The 19,363-nt window shown below is 36.7% G+C and overlaps 1 protein-coding gene across 1 annotated transcript; it reads right to left on the bottom strand.

The window, feature by feature from the left end:
* Nucleotides 1-17,211: 17,211 nt before the first annotated feature.
* On the bottom strand, nt 17,212-18,897 carry LOC118050212 (probable WRKY transcription factor 40). The gene is made up of 5 exons (XM_035060473.2): nt 18,676-18,897; nt 18,479-18,541; nt 18,031-18,372; nt 17,822-17,938; nt 17,212-17,728 (listed from the first exon to the last, which is right to left on the bottom strand). The coding sequence occupies exons 1-5, from the start codon at nt 18,751-18,753 to the stop codon at nt 17,366-17,368; spliced, it is 963 nt and encodes a 320-aa protein (XP_034916364.1). The 5' UTR covers nt 18,754-18,897; the 3' UTR covers nt 17,212-17,365.
* Nucleotides 18,898-19,363: the final 466 nt, after the last annotated feature.

Genomic DNA, 19,363 nt, shown 5'->3' with positions numbered 1-19,363 from the left:
AGCAGGGACGGAGCCCAAAAAACATTATAGAGGTACTAAGACTAGAACCTTTTCTCACGAGGGCCAAAACTTAAATTTTACTAATTTTAGCTCTGAAATGGAAAATTAATCCTTTTAGTAGGGACACACACAAATATATTATATATATATATATATATTTGTTTGTAGGGCAGCGTCCCTTGCATATAAGAGTATAATGCGTTAATTTTAAGGAGTGCAACGTAACTGGTTAAGTTCTAGATTTGCTTTTTATAAATTACAGTGTTATAAACTTTAAAGGTTTACCTGGTCATTAAATTCAAGGTTTTAAAAAATTAATCAAGGTACGTGTAAGTTAGTTCGGACACCTATAATTACAAAAATAACATGTTTAAACTTTTTATTTAAAAAAAAAACCTAAGTTTTTTTATAATCCAAAATTATTCACCAAATTTAAAGATACGTGTAGTTTGTTTGTTTTTGCGTTTCAAAAATAATTTTAAAAAACAATAATTTTTATTTTAAATAATTTTTTTTAATATTTTTATATTATTTTTATATATTAATATTAAAAATAAAATTTTTAAAAATATTATTTTAATATATTTTTAAACAAAAAAACTCCTTATAAAACAATTACTGGTACACTGCTGACCAATCCATAAGGAGATGCGGTGAGGCTCATTGGAGGGGATTGGATAAGAATCTGGAAAGACACTTGGAGACAAAAAACAAGGCCACGTGCACTGGTGGGCGTAAGGCAGCCATGAGTCTTTCTTTTATTCTTTCAGAGTCAATAATGTCTTTGTAGTCAAGCACTTTGCTGTTAATTATAGAAGCACAGTCCATGCACGAATCATCCCATCTACAACTAAGAATCATTATTCAGCCTCCCTCTGGTTTTTAACATCCCCACCTACAACAATGCCGTGCAAGACATCTATGAATACTAACCTGTAGATTTCTCGGGTCAATCTAAGTTAATTATTTTTATTAAAATAATATTATTTTATTTTTTAAAAAAAAAATCTATTAAACTGATCTAATTGAGTTTAATTGAATCAAATGAATTACTGAAAACTTGAACGATCAATCGAGTTTTATAAAATTAATATTATTGTTTATTTAACATTAAATTCAATTAATTAAATTAAACTCTAAAATCATTTATATATCAATATTCTCAAGTAAGACTGAATTTAATAACCATGACTCTATAGGATACATTTATCGAATGAATTCAACCTTTTCTTAATTTTCTTCATGAGGAGGCTTCAAAGGGTCGAAGTTATCCATGGTCCAGAGACTCAAATGACTTCAAACGTCAAATATAATTCATTATGCAAGAATACCCGGTGTTGCCTTGTTGATTCAAATTCAAACATGAGATATTTTCTACTATAGTTTTATTCTATTCATTTCATTAGAACAAAATTCATAAGATAATTTCTGAAGATTAATGCCTGGTGAGTATGGGTTTTTAGGAATCATCTTGAGGAATGTATATTGCTTAATTATCATATATATACATATATATATAAATAAGATTTACTTGAATATATTTGTGTAATTATTATGTATTAATGAGCTTATAGTAATGTGGCCCATAGAGTCTAAAGTCGATGCCAGTTGTGATCTATAACTTGGAGAAATGTTCTGGCTAAAAATTCTTTTAGCTTCCTTTCTTGACTTCATAGGTTTGAACTTTGAAGCAGATATTTAAAGAAATTTATTTTTCTGAATGCATCACAGTAATTTGAAAGATGTGTTCTTAAACAAAAAAAATAAAAATTAGTCTAGATTGAAGGAAAAGTTAGCCTGGAAGTATCTTTGAAGAGTAATGTACTTGTAATTCTCTCTTGAAAGACTTGGTTCAATGGTCAAGGAAAATCATTTTCCAAGCACTTCATCGAGTGAGGATGGATTACCTTTCGTGATTCATAAATTTCAAAAAATCTCACCATCATATTACCTAGATTATTAGTTTTTTTAACATAAAAAAACTTTAACAAACCGAGTTTTTCTTTTTAAATCACAACCGCAAAATCTATCACGATTACGAGCCAAAACTAACACATCCATTGACAAACATCATCTTATGAAATATGGGAGCAAAGTGGGCACAGTTTGATGAACTTAAACAATCATGGTGCCCACAATTATGTGGTCAATAAAATACAGCTTAAACGCGTATGTGATAGAGTCTTAATGGGGGCAAGATGTCATGGCTACAGACATGGAAAGCAATGTGTTCCACTAGTCCACCACCTCTCTTTTGTCACTTGGCTTCTGTTTTTTGCCGTGGCAGGCGGTGTGTCTCAGCACTAGTCAGTCAGTCTATTGGTCCAACCCACTTAGTACTAGACTTTCTAGATTTAGGAAGTCTTTCCAAACATATTTGGATGCTAAATGATTCACAATATATATATAATTTTAATAGGAGAATGTTAATAGTTCTCGAGATCGGCTCCGAATTTGATCTGGGCTGGATCATTAGTTAATTTGTATTTATCATTTTTGCTTGAAATAACTTTCATTTTTTAAAAATAAAAAATTCTTTAATTTTGACCTAATCAAGTTTGAAATGAGTTAAGCCAAATCAACTAGATTGTAGATTACCCTGTTGGATCATCAGAGTACAATCAGGTTAATAAAAAAACAGTTTAAAATAAAACTCAATTTACATTAGTTTTTCAGTTATCAAATCAGGTTTAATAGCTATAAATTAAGAACATGTTTGAAAATACGGTCGATTGAATAGTAGGCTGCACCCAAAGCATTAAAAAGCATCAAAATGACTCTTTGGGTGCGGCCGCCAGCATTCCCAAACGAAAAACACACAATTCTAACTCCAATGATGAATATTCGTCATCGAACCCAGCTGGTCAACGTGCCAATCTTTTGGCAGCATTTTGAAACCCTAAACGAGAAGCAGATAAATTTGAATTAGGATCCTTCCTAAGTCGTAAAAAGGGAAACTCAGGCAAGCCTACACTGGCTGCACGATGATATCTAAACATTGCTGTTAATCACTATATGACTGAAATGGAACTTTGAAAGGAAGAGAGCACCTTTCATCAATCCTAACTCAATCCACGGAGCAATAATAGCACAACAATGTCAATGATCATTTTCTTAAGATATCATCCTGTTTTTGGAAATTACTCCTATTTAAATTGCATTTTATTCGATATTGCATGATATAAAAAACATACAAAAAAAACATAAATATGTTTGGTTGAAAAAACAAAAACAATAAAAATTTTAATTAATAAAAGACCCATTTAGTGATTTTTTTTTTAATTTCAGGTAAGGAAATACAAATATGGATGATCAAAGACTCAAAGAGGGTTTTGAAAAGCTTAATTAATTTTATTAAAAACTTAATTACAAGGACAATCAATTTCTTAGAGTCAAGTTGGGTGTTAATTGGAAGAAATTGAAGCTTGGGGACCAGAATTGAACTTTGAAAAGTTTAACTGGTCAAATCAGAGGCTTAATTGTAATAAAATAGCCAATTAGAAGTTTGATTGAAGAAGTTCAAAGTCAAGGATCAAATCATAATGTTGCTACCCAATTTTTGACCCATGTTTTTGATATATTTTCAAAAAATTCCAAAAATAGAGAAAAACAAAGAAAATCCAAAAAAATATGTTTTTTAATATATTTTCGTCATTTTAGCATTTTCAACGTCGTCTAAAAAAAGAATTTAAATTTTTAAGGGTCTTTCGAACGCGTTCGACTTTTCACGCGTCATTTTTAAATCATTGATTTTCCACATTTGAGTCGACGTTGATATTGCTCGTTTTTTTAAAAAAATATACAAAAAAAAAACAAGAAAAATCAAATTTTACAAAAAAAGAAAGTTGACCAATTTTTGAAAACTTGGCAATATTTTTTGCCTATAAATACTGGTCTTAAACTCACATTTAAGGAGGTTTTTCATTTTTGCAAGGGGGTTAATTTTGGAAACACCAGAAAAATAAAAAAAAAATAAAAACCTAAAACTATCTTCTCCCCCCATTTTTTTTCAAACAGCCGCTGGCCCCCCCTGGTCCAAGACCGTTATTTTTTCCAGCTGAAAATCAGCAACACAGCCCCCACCCCCCTTGGTAATTAATTTTCCTCTCTTTTCCCCTGATAAAAGACCAGCCACACACTCTCCCTGGCAGGAGGCAAAAAACGAAGGCACCCCCCGGTGGATTTCATTTTTTCTCCCGGGCAGCCACCATCAGAAAATCAAGGCAGCCGCCCCCGCCCTTGACATTTTTGTTTTTCTTTCAACACCGGAACCAGCCCCCTTCCCCGGTTTGAAATTTATTTTTTTACTCCCACAACCTCCTGATTTTCAGCTCAATCTCAGCCGGTTTTTCCCCCCATCTTCTTCCCCTTCAACCAAAATTCAAGGCCTGCACAGGGAAGCCACAAAAATCCTCTCCCTTCTCCTTCAAAACCGAACAGCCCCCTCCCCGTTTTCATTTTCTTTTCTTCCCCAAACCAGCACCACCCACAACACCGATCGACCTCTCCCTTTCCCCAAGACTAGCAGCTCCATTTTCCTTTCCAGCAACACGCCGAACACTCCCCTCTTTCGGCCATTCCTTCTTCCCAGCTCTCATCGCCGGACACGGCGACGCCTCCTCCAACAAGCAACACGCCGGACAGAAGCCAGAGCAGTTCCCCTTCGCTGTACCATCTCGCCGTTTGCATCGCCATCTTCCCCGACCTCTCCTCTCCGTCCAGCCTCCGACAGCAGCAGCGACCACCACAGCAAACCCCAGCAGCGCCGTCCACAGATCGGCAGCCACCACCACAGACCAGCCACAACTCCGCCGTCCGAAGATCCAGCAACCAGCAGAGGAACGAAGACAGAGGCGAGATCGATCTGAAGAAGGAAAAGAACCGATCTGTTTCTGCAGATCAAAAAGAAGCAGATCTGTAACGGGAAGAAAAATAAAAACCGATTGCTGTTTGTGAGTTTTTTTTGTTGTTGCAGGTGGCGGTGATCTTCACCGCCGGCGAGGAGAAGGAGCCGCTCCAGCCCCCCTCTGTTTTTCAGGTTTCCATCGGCGGCGCGTGAACCCACGCGCCGCCAGTGACGGTGGCGCGTGGGAAGACGCGCCACCACTGCTCCGAACACTGTTCCTGCGTATTCCAGAAGCCTATGGATGTTTACGGACTATTTCTGTAAATTTTAAATTAATTAATGTAATTTTTGTTCATTTGTTTGGAATTTAGATTGTATAAATGTGATTAAAAAAATAATAATAATAATAATAAAAAAGTTGTGTGTGTGTTTTGTTTTTATTTATTTATTTATGTTATTGAATTATAAAAATAAAAAAAAAACACAAAAAGAATTATTTATAAATTTAAATATGGTTAAATATCTCAAGGACAAATAAAATCAAGTTTGTATTTTCCATGAAAATGTAAGAACAAGTTTTTACATATATTCGGGGATTTAATGACTGATTTATTCAAGCCTTAGAATTTAATTAATATTTTAAATTTTCAAACCACATCAGAACACAAAGCAGCTTACCTTAGGTAGGGTGTGTTAGGGGTGCTAATACCTTCCCTAGCCACAACCAGTCCCTTACCCGCGATCTCTGACAAGACCAGTACATCAGGTTTCCTAGTAGCCCGAAATCAATTACTAGGTGGCGACTCCAACGAACCAAATTCAAGCAAATGCAATAAACGAGATTTAAATCGCCAGCCGATGCCGCGCGCGCGATTTAGGATTTTTTGGGGTGCGACAGGATGGCGACTCCACTGGGGACGGGTATTGTTTTCAACTTTATCGGACTAAGCTTTGTGTTTTGATGTATTCAATTTTTTTTTTGTGCTTTGTTTTGTTTATTTTTGTTTTATTCATGCATTGTATATATTTCTCTCATGCATCATAAGTTTTAATTTTTAAAAGCACACACCAGCTTTAGGTTAGGTGGGGGACTAGCAGCTTACCTTACGACTTGAGTCAAGGTTGAAGTTTGTGTAAACCCCAACTCTTTGTTGAGTGCTTAGACTGGTAATAGTTGGACACATGCCAACCAATTACCTACTGGGCCCCTATATTGCCTTTACGAAGGTGATCACTGGGACAACAAGAGACCCTTTTAGAGACCAAGTAGCAAACCTACCCTGTCTCACGTAAAAAGATTAGAACTTGCCTGTAGGATGTATGCTCCGTAAATATTTGTTTTGTTTTGCATTTGAGCAAACCTTTCTTGAAGCATCTTGAACTCAAGACTTGTAGGTGACACATTGGCCGTCACTCCGAAAATTTTCATTGTAGAGTATGGGCAAAAATCACGATTCTTGCTTCATCATACAAGAGTTACGACCATATTGTCACCCCTCGAAGGGTGAGTTCGTCATATAGATTACATGTTCATACATTTATCATGCATGTATCGAGTTGAAAAGTAGGTTCCCCCACACAAGTTGTGCTGCAAGTGATTAAAGAAAGGATGGAAGTGAAGAAAGATGTCAGATAGAGACTCATTATCAGTTTGAGTTTGAGAGCATCAAAGGCGAAATAGTTGGACTCAGATCTGCTCGAACAAGTGTTGAGCATCAAATGGAAAGAGAATGCCTGCACAGTCTTCTGTGGGAACACTACTTGTTCACGTCCAATCAAAGCTGTATCTCTCCTTTTCAGTCATGAACAACAGCAACGACGCCTTCAGTCATCAGCTAATGACAACTCTGATTCTTGTCTAGTTGCATTGTTAAGTGTTCATTGCCTCCACATCATCTAATGGAACCAAACGACTACTAGCCTCCTATACATGGTGCATTAGTCTGCTTTTAAGTTACCCCGATTATGAGCTCAATTTCAGTTCAGCAGCACAAGATGGTCTGAAAAACCATGATTAAACACTGAACTTCAATGTGGCAGAGCTCTCTCTACAAAAATCCATTTATGGCTCTGCAAATTGGAAATGCAAGAGGGGATTTATAAGTTGCATATGCTACAAATATTTCTCTCATCAGCTTCAGCACGAAGACCTTTTAGTAGGTTGAAGAGCCAGACCTGGTCTGAATAATACGAGCAGACATCAAACTTCAACGTAGCAGAGCTCTTTCGGCAGGAATCTGTTTGTGGATCCGCAAATGGGAAATCCAAGAAGGAATACAGTAGTTTCAGATCATCTATGATTTTCCTCCAACAATGTCGGCATTAAAACTCAAAAGTAGAGAGAAGAGACATGCCTAGACTGAAAAAACATGAAGAATACTGAAACTTCAACAGAGCAGGACTTCCTCTATAGGTGTTTGTTTGCTACACTGTTAGATGGAATTCGAAGAGGGGACAAAGGAGTTTCAGATTCATCAGGTGCTCTTCCAATAGAGACAATGTGTGATTCCACACGTCGGTAGTGACGATACTACAAGTTTCTAGGCGCTGCCAAGATTACCAAGCTGTTACAAAGTTTTCTAACAATCCTCAACCAACCATAGCAACATTGGAAGATTGAAATAATGTTGTGAGGATTTTCCGAAGAACTGAACAAGCTATGAAGAGAAGAAAGATTGAAGGATCTGCCATGGATTCTAGAACAATGATGAGAGGTGAATCATAAGATGACTTTGACGGTGTGAACCCTTAATTATGTGGTATAGCCAGGTCTCACGGTAGCATCAATTGCTCAAATATCTTTGCCAAGATGGGACATTCCTCTGCCACTTAAGTTTGTCGGCCAGCATCTGCCAGATTCCAGAATTTTGCTTGACTCCGACAAATCCTATGTAACCACTATTTTCCAGGTGGTTCAATCTAGACAAGAGATGTGATGCCATGATGGGGTTCTCGACCATTTCAATGGAATAGTTGCAAGAATTTCAAGTGAATAGTTGTCATGTGAGTTTACTTGCCAGCATCTGCTAGATTCCAGACTTTTACCTGACTCCAACAAATCCCATGCAACCATCATTTTCTGGGTGGTTCAATCCAGACCAGAGATGTGATGCCAAGATGGGGTCCTCAACCGTTTGAATTGAGCAATTGCAAGAATTTCAAGAAGCGAGTCTGAAAGTTGGTGAGCAAGAGACAAGTGGAGTCGTTGAAGGAGGGTGTCATTGGCTATATTGTTCCCCAAACATCTTCAGAATGACATATGATCGAAAATGCTTGGAAAAACGCAAATATTGCCAGAAAAGTTGATTCAAGAATGGTGATGAACAGTCAATCATATTGTTTTGGAATTCTGCATTTTGTTTTGGGATCACATCTCATCCTTCAACGAAACATGCCTCGCTTTTGTCTCTTTGTTGTTATGAAATCAACAGATGTTTAACATTTTTTTTCATACAAAATATTTTGATCAAACTCCAACATGCAATAAAGGCTAATCAATCCTGAAGATTAAAAGTGTTTTGATTGCAGAAATGACTCGATTCTTGTTGAAATGACATGAGGTGACCAAACAATTTTGAACTCATACCTCCTGAAACTGAACCACACATCATATAGCTAAGTTTTAACAGTATGCATAATGACATGTAGTGGATTCGGTAGTCATGGACTCGTGAATCATGATTTTTACAAGTCCCAATCATTACACTGGATGAGGTCAAAATTTATCGGTTCTAACCGACCTCGCTTGAAATGAGAAAAGGCCATCTTTGATATCCTGTCACTTTCTAAAAATTATCTCCCTTGTAGTCCCATTTTGAGCTGGATAGAATATTTTTCATAAAAACCCTGACTAGGATCACACCCCACACTGGGGGCAAATGAGAAATATTTTGGAGACACGGATAAAATCAATGGATCAAAGAAAAGCTTAGAACAAAAGTCCAATGTTTGAGAAAGGGCTAGAAGAAGAAAATCCATAGATTGAGGGCCATCCAAGAAAAACTTTGAGGAAATGAAAGAAAATGCCTACCAATGCTAAGAGAGGCAAGACAACTTTCAATTGAGAAAAGACAATAAATGCCAAAAGACAACACTAGAAAAATCGATGCTTCATATCTTTTGGTGTGTTTCGGATAGAGCCTCTAATGTCTTCAAAATTAGATTAGTTATTCATCAAAGAAAAAGTTGGATTACGACCTATGTTAAGAGAATTCTAATATCTGAAGATTAACAAGGTTATATGTCACTTTCTCTACAATGACGACAAGAGAAAGAGAATCGATGAATAGTTAATGTTGATCCTAGGTCGTTGAAACCCTCAAACACCTTTTGAGCCTTTGAAATTCTTTTCTTCCATAGCCATAAACCATAGCCTGCATTACATGCTTTTAAAAGCCCTTTTTAATCAAGCAAGCAATTTGAATCGATAAATGGCGCTCTCAAAACTTGAAGAGTTTTTCCATAAGGGTCGTGACTTCATGAATTAACCTACTGGTTATTATGCATGCTGATAAAATAAATGCTAAGAAAAGAAACAACCTTTCTTGATAAAGCTGAGCATCTTGTTTTTGAAATCTATAAAAATGTCACCTCATCACAGACCATCAAAAGATATACCCAAAATCAGAGTTTAAAATGGACACAAAGAACCATGAAAAGGTCTTTTTAAATCTTACAACGGGTCATTTCTGTTTTCAAGATACAAGACAATCAAAGGACTGCATTGAATAGTGTGTTGGGTCTTTGACCAAAGAAGTTTGAATTTCAAAAGAAATTTTTTTTTTCAAAAACAGACATCTCTCTGATTTCATTTCAACAATTTAGACTTGAATAGACATGATCGTTCAAATGTCAGATTTGATTCCAGAACAAGAAAGATTTTCAAACAAGAACATCAATTGAGTTTGCAAAATCCTTGACAAAAATGACATCAATATTTCTCGACACTCCTTGAAAGGTTGACCACCTGGGGGCAATACAGTGGACCCTTAGAAGAAAAACAAACAACCTTCTAATCAGCTGGGGGCAAAGAAAGAATCAGATGATGAGTTGTCAAAGTTCATCAAAGTTATGTTTAGCATCTGACAATGACAAGGAAAAACCTTCTTGAGTTATACTCCGATGAACGAACCTCCAGATCATATTGGGGGCAGTGTTGTTCAAAGACAATCCATGATCTAGTGCACTTCAGTAGCAATTGATGAGCAACGCTGCACTAGAAGGGTATTTTCATATCTTCATCTTGGTTTATCATCTACAACATGGTTATGACCTTTGAACGATGTTATCACATAGTTGCATGTGCATGAATGCTGGAAGGATGCACCCACCAAGACTGACTGTGGGACCATTTGTTTGGAACTCAAATGCACACTTCACCGCAAGAATATGGGTGATGACATGAACATCATTGATGATGCCAAAGCAGTTATTTTCACGATCAGATTTGACAAGCTAGGAGGAATCCATAGAGAAATACATCGCGCTTACAATGATGAGCTGTTTACTGCAAAGAATGAGAGGTATGTCGGGATCACGCGGCAGTTCCATGATTATGATTGACCACATATACTTGAATGATGTTTCAACTAGAGGCAAGTTCATGACTGATTAACAATCTTGATGGGTGTTGACATGATGCACACAATCAATCAAAGGATAATTCTAAGAAGAATCCAAGAGAGAAAATTCTTCATGATGAATCAAGCAACACCACACTTGGGGGCATTGTCAAGCTTGATGAGCGATGCGAGCAGTAATTGTCGAAGACAGCCCGGGATGGGCATTGCATTTACAGCTGAGTAGATGGCTAGCATATGAATGAGCCAATGCATCGAAAGAACAAAGAAAGCTTTGGGATGCAAACAAGGGAACCCTATGACGATGGAGCATCAAAGAGGGGGGGAACCTATATTTCAAATCAGGTAAGGATGCATGCATATCATCTAACAACCATTTGCACATATTTTTGAATTGTTACAGGAAAATCCTTAATGAGGTCCAGCAAGATGGTGGAAAGAGAAAGAAGCATTGTGGTGATGATAATAAAGAATCGGTTTTGATCATGGAATAAAAGGACGATGGGATAAACCTTACCATTAGGAAAATCCCAAAGAAATGAATAGATCAACCTTGCAACCGGGAAGCCTCGAGTTTTCAACCCTTGCAGTCAGGAAACACCGAGTTTTCAAACCCTATGATCGGGAATTATCAGGAAGCACCAAGTTTTCCAGCCCTTCTTCTGTCATCCCCTCAAGACTTCGCCAGGTAAGTCCTATTTTTTTTCACACTTCATCATATTTTTTCCATTTGGGTAGGTCACCCTTTACAATGAGACCGCACTTCACATTCTTTCTATTTGGGTAGGTCGCCCATCACAACGAGACCACTTCATCATATCTTTTCCATCTGGGTAGGTCACCCATTACAATGAGACCACACTTCACATTTTTTTCATCTTGGGTAGGTCACCCATCACAATGAGACCATCATCTTTTCTGGGTAGGTCACCCAAAGAATGAGGTCATTCCTTCCCCTGGGTAGGTCACCCAAAGAATGAGACCACTCTTCCTTTTTCCACTTGGGTAGGTCACCCATCACAATGAGACCACCATTTTTTCTGGGTAGGTCACCCAAAGAATGAGATCACTCTTCCTCTTTTCTACTTGGGTAGGTCACCCATCACAATGAGACCACCATTTTTTCTGGGTAGGTCACCCAAAGAATGAGACCATTCTCCATTTTTTTTTTTACATGGGTAGGTCACCCAAAGAATGAGGCCATTCCTTCCCCTGGGTAGGTCACCCAAAGAATGAGACCACTCTTCCTCCTTTCCACTTGGGTAGGTCACCCATTATAATGAGACCACTTTTTACACATTCTTTTGTTCCATGAATGAGGTCGCCAGATGAGATATCAGGATAATAAAAAAAAAAGGAAGATTCCTGATGAAGTGGATATTGAGCAAACAGAAAGATAAGTTTTTCTTTACAAAGCTTATTATGCAAAACATCGAGGATTTTTGCTTCGTAAGCATTGTAAAGAGGGGGCATCTGTTGCTACCCAATTTTTGACCCATGTTTTTGATATATTTTCAAAAAATTCCAAAAATAGAGAAAAACAAAGAAAATCCAAAAAAATATGTTTTTTAATATATTTTCGTCATTTTAGCATTTTCAACGTCGTCTAAAAAAAGAATTTAAATTTTTAAGGGTCTTTCGAACGCGTTCGACTTTTCACGCGTCATTTTTAAATCATTGATTTTCCACATTTGAGTCGACGTTGATATTGCTCGTTTTTTTAAAAAAATATACAAAAAAAAAACAAGAAAAATCAAATTTTACAAAAAAAGAAAGTTGACCAATTTTTGAAAACTTGGCAATATTTTTTGCCTATAAATACTGGTCTTAAACTCACATTTAAGGAGGTTTTTCATTTTTGCAAGGGGGTTAATTTTGGAAACACCAGAAAAATAAAAAAAAAATAAAAACCTAAAACTATCTTCTCCCCCCATTTTTTTTCAAACAGCCGCTGGCCCCCCCCTGGTCCAAGACCGTTATTTTTCCAGCTGAAAATCAGCAACACAGCCCCCACCCCCTTGGTAATTAATTTTCCTCTCTTTCCCCTGATAAAAGACCAGCCACACACTCTCCCTGGCAGGAGGCAAAAAACGAAGGCACCCCCCGGTGGATTTCATTTTTTCTCCCGGGCAGCCACCATCAGAAAATCAAGGCAGCCGCCCCCGCCCTTGACATTTTTGTTTTTCTTTCAACACCGGAACCAGCCCCCTTCCCCGGTTTGAAATTTATTTTTTTACTCCCACAACCTCCTGATTTTCAGCTCAATCTCAGCCGGTTTTTCCCCCCATCTTCTTCCCCTTCAACCAAAATTCAAGGCCTGCACAGGGAAGCCACAAAAATCCTCTCCCTTCTCCTTCAAAACCGAACAGCCCCCTCCCCGTTTTCATTTTCTTTTCTTCCCCAAACCAGCACCACCCACAACACCGATCGACCTCTCCCTTTCCCCAAGACTAGCAGCTCCATTTTCCTTTCCAGCAACACGCCGAACACTCCCCTCTTTCGGCCATTCCTTCTTCCCAGCTCTCATCGCCGGACACGGCGACGCCTCCTCCAACAAGCAACACGCCGGACAGAAGCCAGAGCAGTTCCCCTTCGCTGTACCATCTCGCCGTTTGCATCGCCATCTTCCCCGACCTCTCCTCTCCGTCCAGCCTCCGACAGCAGCAGCGACCACCACAGCAAACCCCAGCAGCGCCGTCCACAGATCGGCAGCCACCACCACAGACCAGCCACAACTCCGCCGTCCGAAGATCCAGCAACCAGCAGAGGAACGAAGACAGAGGCGAGATCGATCTGAAGAAGGAAAAGAACCGATCTGTTTCTGCAGATCAAAAAGAAGCAGATCTGTAACGGGAAGAAAAATAAAAACCGATTGCTGTTTGTGAGTTTTTTTTGTTGTTGCAGGTGGCGGTGATCTTCACCGCCGGCGAGGAAAGGAAGAGGAGAAGGAGCCGCTCCAGCCCCCCTCTGTTTTTCAGGTTTCCATCGGCGGCGCGTGAACCCACGCGCCGCCAGTGACGGTGGCGCGTGGGAAGACGCGCCACCACTACTCCGAACACTGTTCCTGCGTATTCCAGAAGCCTATGGATGTTTACGGACTATTTCTGTAAATTTTAAATTAATTAATGTAATTTTTGTTCATTTGTTTGGAATTTAGATTGTATAAATGTGATTAAAAAAAATAATAATAATAATAAAAAAGTTGTGTGTGTGTTTTGTTTTTATTTATTTATTTATGTTATTGAATTATAAAAATAAAAAAAAAAACACAAAAAGAATTATTTATAAATTTAAATATGGTTAAATATCTCAAGGACAAATAAAATCAAGTTGTATTTTCCATGAAAATGTAAGAACAAGTTTTTACATATATTCGGGGATTTAATGACTGATTTATTCAAGCCTTAGAATTTAATTAATATTTTAAATTTTCAAACCACATCAGAACACAAAGCAGCTTACCTCAGGTAGGGTGTGTTAGGGGTGCTAATACCTTCCCTAGCCACAACCAGTCCCTTACCCGCGATCTCTGACAAGACCAGTACATCAGGTTTCCTAGTAGCCCGAAATCAATTACTAGGTGGCGACTCCAACGAACCAAATTCAAGCAAATGCAACAAACGAGACGAAAAAATTGCCAGCCCGATGCCGCGCGCCGGAAGGATTTTTTGGGGTGCGACACATAAAATGCGAGAAACTTCAAGGGTTGAAATTGACCAAATCAAGAGCTACATTGAAGAAAATTAAAAGTTTGACGGTCAATTAAGGGTCTAAATACATAGGTTAGAAATCAAGGACCAAAATAAAAATGATACTAAACTTTGAGGCTAATGATTGAGTTTGGTAGGGGTGAAATTACATAAAATTAAGAGTTTAAGAGGTAATAATGGGTTCAATTAAAAGCAATTGGAAGAATATGGATTAAAATCAAATTTAATCAGATCCCAAATTAAAAACCCTAATTTCTAGGGATTTAACCTAGATGACACATCATTCACCTATTGTTCATCTCCTTCCTTGATAATTTTAGATGTTAGGTCTGCACCTTTTGCAAATGGCACAATGTTTTTTTTTATAAATGGAAGAAGAAGTTCCTCTTTACAACCTTTTTTTTTTTGTTGATTATATCAAACTTAGTCCTGAAACTTTTGATTGCTATATATTTTATTTTGAATCTTTTTTTTTCTTTAATTTCTTCCCATAGAATTTGATTTTTGTATCAACTTTGGTCATCGTTTTTTTTATTACTATTTGCTTTTCTCTTATCCTTTTTTTAAAAAAAATTAAAATTTATAATCTATCATATTTGGTCCTTATTTTTTTTCTTTTCATTTTATTTGAAATAATTTATGAAATTATATATATATTTTAATTTCATTATCTTTTAACTTTTTTATCTGTCAGATTTGGTTTTTATTATTTTGATTGCTATTTATTTTATTTGAGATAATTTTTATGAAATTATATATTTTTTTTTCAATTTCATTCTTATTCAACTTTTTAATTTTTAAGATTTGTTTCTCATTCTTTTAATAAACTTTTAAAAATAAAACATTAATAAGTTATTTTCAAGACATAGCCAAACAATGAAAAATATTTTTCAACTTATTTTTTATGACACTACCAAACATGAGAAAATAATTCACTTTTCAAGAGTTAACTTTTCAAAGAAACCACACTCCAAAAGAAAAATACTTTCAAGCAAACAAATATGGCCTAAAAAAAGAAAGATTTCCATAAATAAGGACCCAATTGTTAAATGTTAAAACCTTAAGGGGGAAATGAAAAATAGCCATTTTAGTCGAGAAAACGACACCATTTCTAAATCCACTGTTCATCCACTTCTTCATCATCTTAGGAAAGACCAATTCAAAAAAAAAAAAAAACTTTGATCCAAATAAAGGATCAAATTCATCCTTTACCAAATGTGCTAGCTGCCTCAGTATCCTTCGCCCACACGGTGCTTCTCCAAACGCCAGAATGGGTTGTCACCAACATTCCTGCAATGGTAGGATGGTTGGTCCCTTGTTTTCCTTAAACACGGATGAACGAGCCATGCTTATCCGCATTCCTAGGATAAAATAAGAAGAACAGCCAGAGCATTCTCTCGCCCTATAAAAGCCAGAGAAAGGTCACTAACCAAGGGGGACTGCGGGAAAACAGAGGGCGACGAACAAAAAACATAGAGAGTGGGAGAGAACTAGAGGCACTTTTGGCTTTCTTTCATAATTCCAACAATGGAATTTCGGCTTTCCCTCATAGTAGGTTGTTGATCCAACCAACAAAAAAAAAACAGAAAGGGTTAGAAAGGGTGATAGAGAGAGAGAAAAAAAAGAATAAAAGAAACAACATACAGAAGAAAGGGAGAGAAGAAAAGGAGGGCCATTGCAGAAGCGCTAACCGATTAGCTAAAGACCAGCGCCTCGTGTCTTCGCCTCCATTAGGAGCTCACCATGTAAGTTCTTCTCTTTTTCATGTCTTGCCATTTTAATTACCTCCTTATTATGCAAAGTAAGCGTGAATTAATTCACGCATGCTCATTGTTGTATAGCTTGGTCACTGAGCTAGGCCAATGACTCGGTCGGGCTGGCTAGGTATGGTTGGGCTAGATCTAGCCCATACAAAAAAAAAATATTGAGACTAGATTATGCCTGGGCCTCAAGCTCAGCCGACCCAATTTTTTTTGGGCTAAGGGTGTGTTTGGAAAACTAGTCTTTTAAAATATTAGAAAATTTCAAAAAAAAAAAAAATAGGAACCTTTTGAATTTATTTATAAGTCCTTCGCACTTTTTCTGAACCACTTTACTTAGTATGGAACTGTAAACTTATACTGTGAAATGTAAATCTAGTATGTAATACATATCTGTATTTTCTTATTTTTTTCCTTTATAAAATAGTAATAATAACAAATGTTTTGATTTCAATTCAAATTTTACTAGTTTATTCATTGGCGTCAAAGTCAGGAATACCATATTTTTTTTTGGTTACATAATATTAACCAATGTTAGAGTTGGAAGTATTTGTAGTTGAATATCCACTGCCACTAAAGTCATGAATATTAGTTTATTATTTTTTTCCTCTATAAAATAAAAAAAAAATGTTTTGATTCCAATTCAAATTTTACTAGTTTATTCATTGGTGTCAAAGTCATGAATACCATTTTTTTTTTGTTACATAATATTGACCAATGCTAGAGTTGGAAGTATTCATAGTTGAATATCCACTGCCACTAAAGTCATGAATATTAGAAACGGACCATCAAAACCAGAATAAAACAAACTTTTAGCCATTTAAGATAAAATCATCAATGCAACCTACCTCAGTTAGAATGCTTAAGGGGTGATAATATCTTTCCTTTTACATAACCAGTCCCATACCATATAATCTTTGTTGACAGGTTAGAGTTTCTAGTGACCATAATATCAGGTGATGACTCTTTAAAACCATACATTTTCCTGTCTAAAAACAAGATGTCAGATATCTGTTCTTTTCCCTTAAACTTTTAAAGATTACCGTGATGTCGGGTACGATAATGAGTATGTGGTGTGTAGAAAAATAGATTTTCAAGAAAAAGGTATTGGTTTGGGCTAATGGGAACATGTATGAAGGGTACGGGAAAATGGGATGCCTGAAGAGAAAAGGGATGTTTACATTTAGTAATGGGAATGAGAGTTTGTGATGGTGGTGGTGAAGGAGATCTCACAGGGAACATGGTTGAATCTCATTGTTGAATTATCTATCATCACTTAAATGATTGATATAATGTTTCAAAGTACTTCAGAGGAGTTAAGAAAAGAATTAATTAAACTCTTTCATTTAATTTTTTTTTTCAAACTTATATTATATATATACGTAACTCAATGCTCTCCAAATTACATATAAAAATGCATAGTGTCTATAAAACTATAAATTCTCTACAGCAGTACTAGTGTTTTCAATCTCACAATTTCTCAATCCGAGTCTGGTTGAATCTCCCAGAGATAGCAGCTGCCAGTGCAGCTGTAAAATTTGGATCCCTTGTCAAAGAAGAAGCCATTTGTTGGACCAAAACTTTCTGAACTTCTGGCGCTTGAAGGTTTTCTTGAACAGTCTTTTTAGCACTGTCAACGTGCATTCCACTTTGGATCAAATCAAGCGTCACAGTGGGAACTGAAGTTCTGATGGATGATGGACTGGGAACTGGACCAAAACTAGAACTTTGGCTTGAACCTAATGATAGATCAGGTTGAGATTGGCTAGCATGGTTGTGCTCTCCTTCATAAGTTGCTACCAAAATTGAAGGGTTTTCAGCACTTTTTTGGACCTGAATAAAACCAAGTAAAATCTCTCATAAGAAATCTGAAATATCCTTCTAATCATAAGCAATAATCATAAGAACTGGGGTGGTTTTACTTACCTTCTTCTTGACAGGGCAACTAGGAGCAAATGAGCACTTAAAGTAAGCCCTAGGAGAAGGATTGTCTCTGGTAACCTTTTGACCATATTTTCTCCATTGATAGCCATCCCTCACAACCTAAGAACACAAAACAACCCTTATTAACAAATTTTTATGCATAATTAATCACATCACAAGCAAGTAATTAAAATTTTAATCAAGGAACTTACCAAGCTTGTATCGGATGCATTAGTCCGAAAATAAGCCCTTGAAATCTTTGTCTTCAGATTCTCCTGTGGCCTTTTACTTGAGTCTTCATCACTAGAACTACTTTCTGTGTTTCCTCCATTAATTGTATTAATCACGTTGCTATAATCTTCACTCTCTGCCTTTCTCTTCATTGATATTACTGGTGTAGTTATGAGTTCTTTTTCTGAATTCTTGCTCGTCAAATCAGCTAAATGTTTTTGCAAAGTCAGGTATTTTTCGCATACAACACCAAGCACTTCTGTTAACTTCTGGTTCTCACTATTCACCCTATTTAACTCTTCAACAAGAGCACTAACACCAGCCTGTGAACAATCATCAAGTTTCTGATTCAATACTTGGAGAAGACAAGACCAGACAATATATAGCTGATCATCACCCTTCACAGGATATAAAATAATAGAAACTGACCTCTTTTTTAACTTGTACTTTCTGTTCAACCCTAGTTGAATATCCTTCAAACTCTTTGATCTCCTGATTCAAAAGAAATTAAAAAATTCTTTTAGTTTGAGAATTCTAGAAACCAAGAAAAGAAAAGGGAAAGATCGAAGAACCGAAAGCTGATCCGAGGATATCCGAAATGAAGAAGAAGAAGAAGAAGAACTTACTTGAGCTTGAGTTTCATTGACATGCTTGAAGGGATTGATGTTGAGATCAAGAGAAGTGTTCACCCATGATGAATCCATTGATGAGTTCCTAAATCTGTCTTGAAAAAGCTACCTATAAACTTAATACAAGAAAAAAAGAGGATTCGAGACAAATAATGATCAGGTACCTAGCAAGAGATTAGCACTATGGTCTGAAGGTGGTCAAGTGAATGGGAGAAACACGCAAGCATGCTTCAATATTTATAGAAAAAAAGATTGGCCTGTCAATCAACAATGGCGCTTGGTTTGTAAGGAAAGCCCCAGGAAATAACAAGGAGTCGACATCAAGTTGGAATTATAAGAATCTTAAGGTGTCCACATTCATCTATATAAAAAAAAGAGAGAGAGAGAAAAAAAAGGAAAGAGCACAAGAAAGTCATGGTTCACGTCCTTACAAGTTGAATAACTATTTTCAAATTCTTATGGGGCATGTCAAGGTCAAGGACTATGGCTCCAGTAATGGATTGAATTATTAAGGTTGGAAATTTTTAAACAAGATCAAGAAGCTTCATGGTGTGTTGACCAGTGAATTATCTCGTAGACTTTGAGCCCCGTGTCGCGCTAACTTTCCATGTTCTTTCGTTTCCTAACAAGCTAATGGCAATGAATACTTGAGGAAATGGTTTTCTCTTGTCGTGACATTAAAAAA

The sequence above is a fragment of the Populus alba genome, chromosome 6 (genome assembly GCF_005239225.2).
Source record: "Populus alba chromosome 6, ASM523922v2, whole genome shotgun sequence".
In the NCBI taxonomy this organism is placed as follows: Eukaryota; Viridiplantae; Streptophyta; class Magnoliopsida; order Malpighiales; family Salicaceae; genus Populus; species Populus alba.
Note: the sequence above shows the minus strand (reverse complement) of the source record. Positions and strands in the feature narration are given on the sequence as shown.

Excerpts from the sequence above, each read along its gene's own strand:
- LOC118050212 (XM_035060473.2), bottom strand. The coding sequence starts at position 18,753 with ATGGATTCATCATGGGTGAACACTTCTCTTGATCTCAACATCAATCCC. Across the intron at positions 18,373-18,478 it reads AAGTACAAGTTAAAAAAGAG|GCTGGTGTTAGTGCTCTTGT; the intron begins GTCAGTTTCTAT and ends GATTGTTCACAG. Across the intron at positions 17,729-17,821 it reads GTTGCCCTGTCAAGAAGAAG|GTCCAAAAAAGTGCTGAAAA; the intron begins GTAAGTAAAACC and ends GGTTTTATTCAG.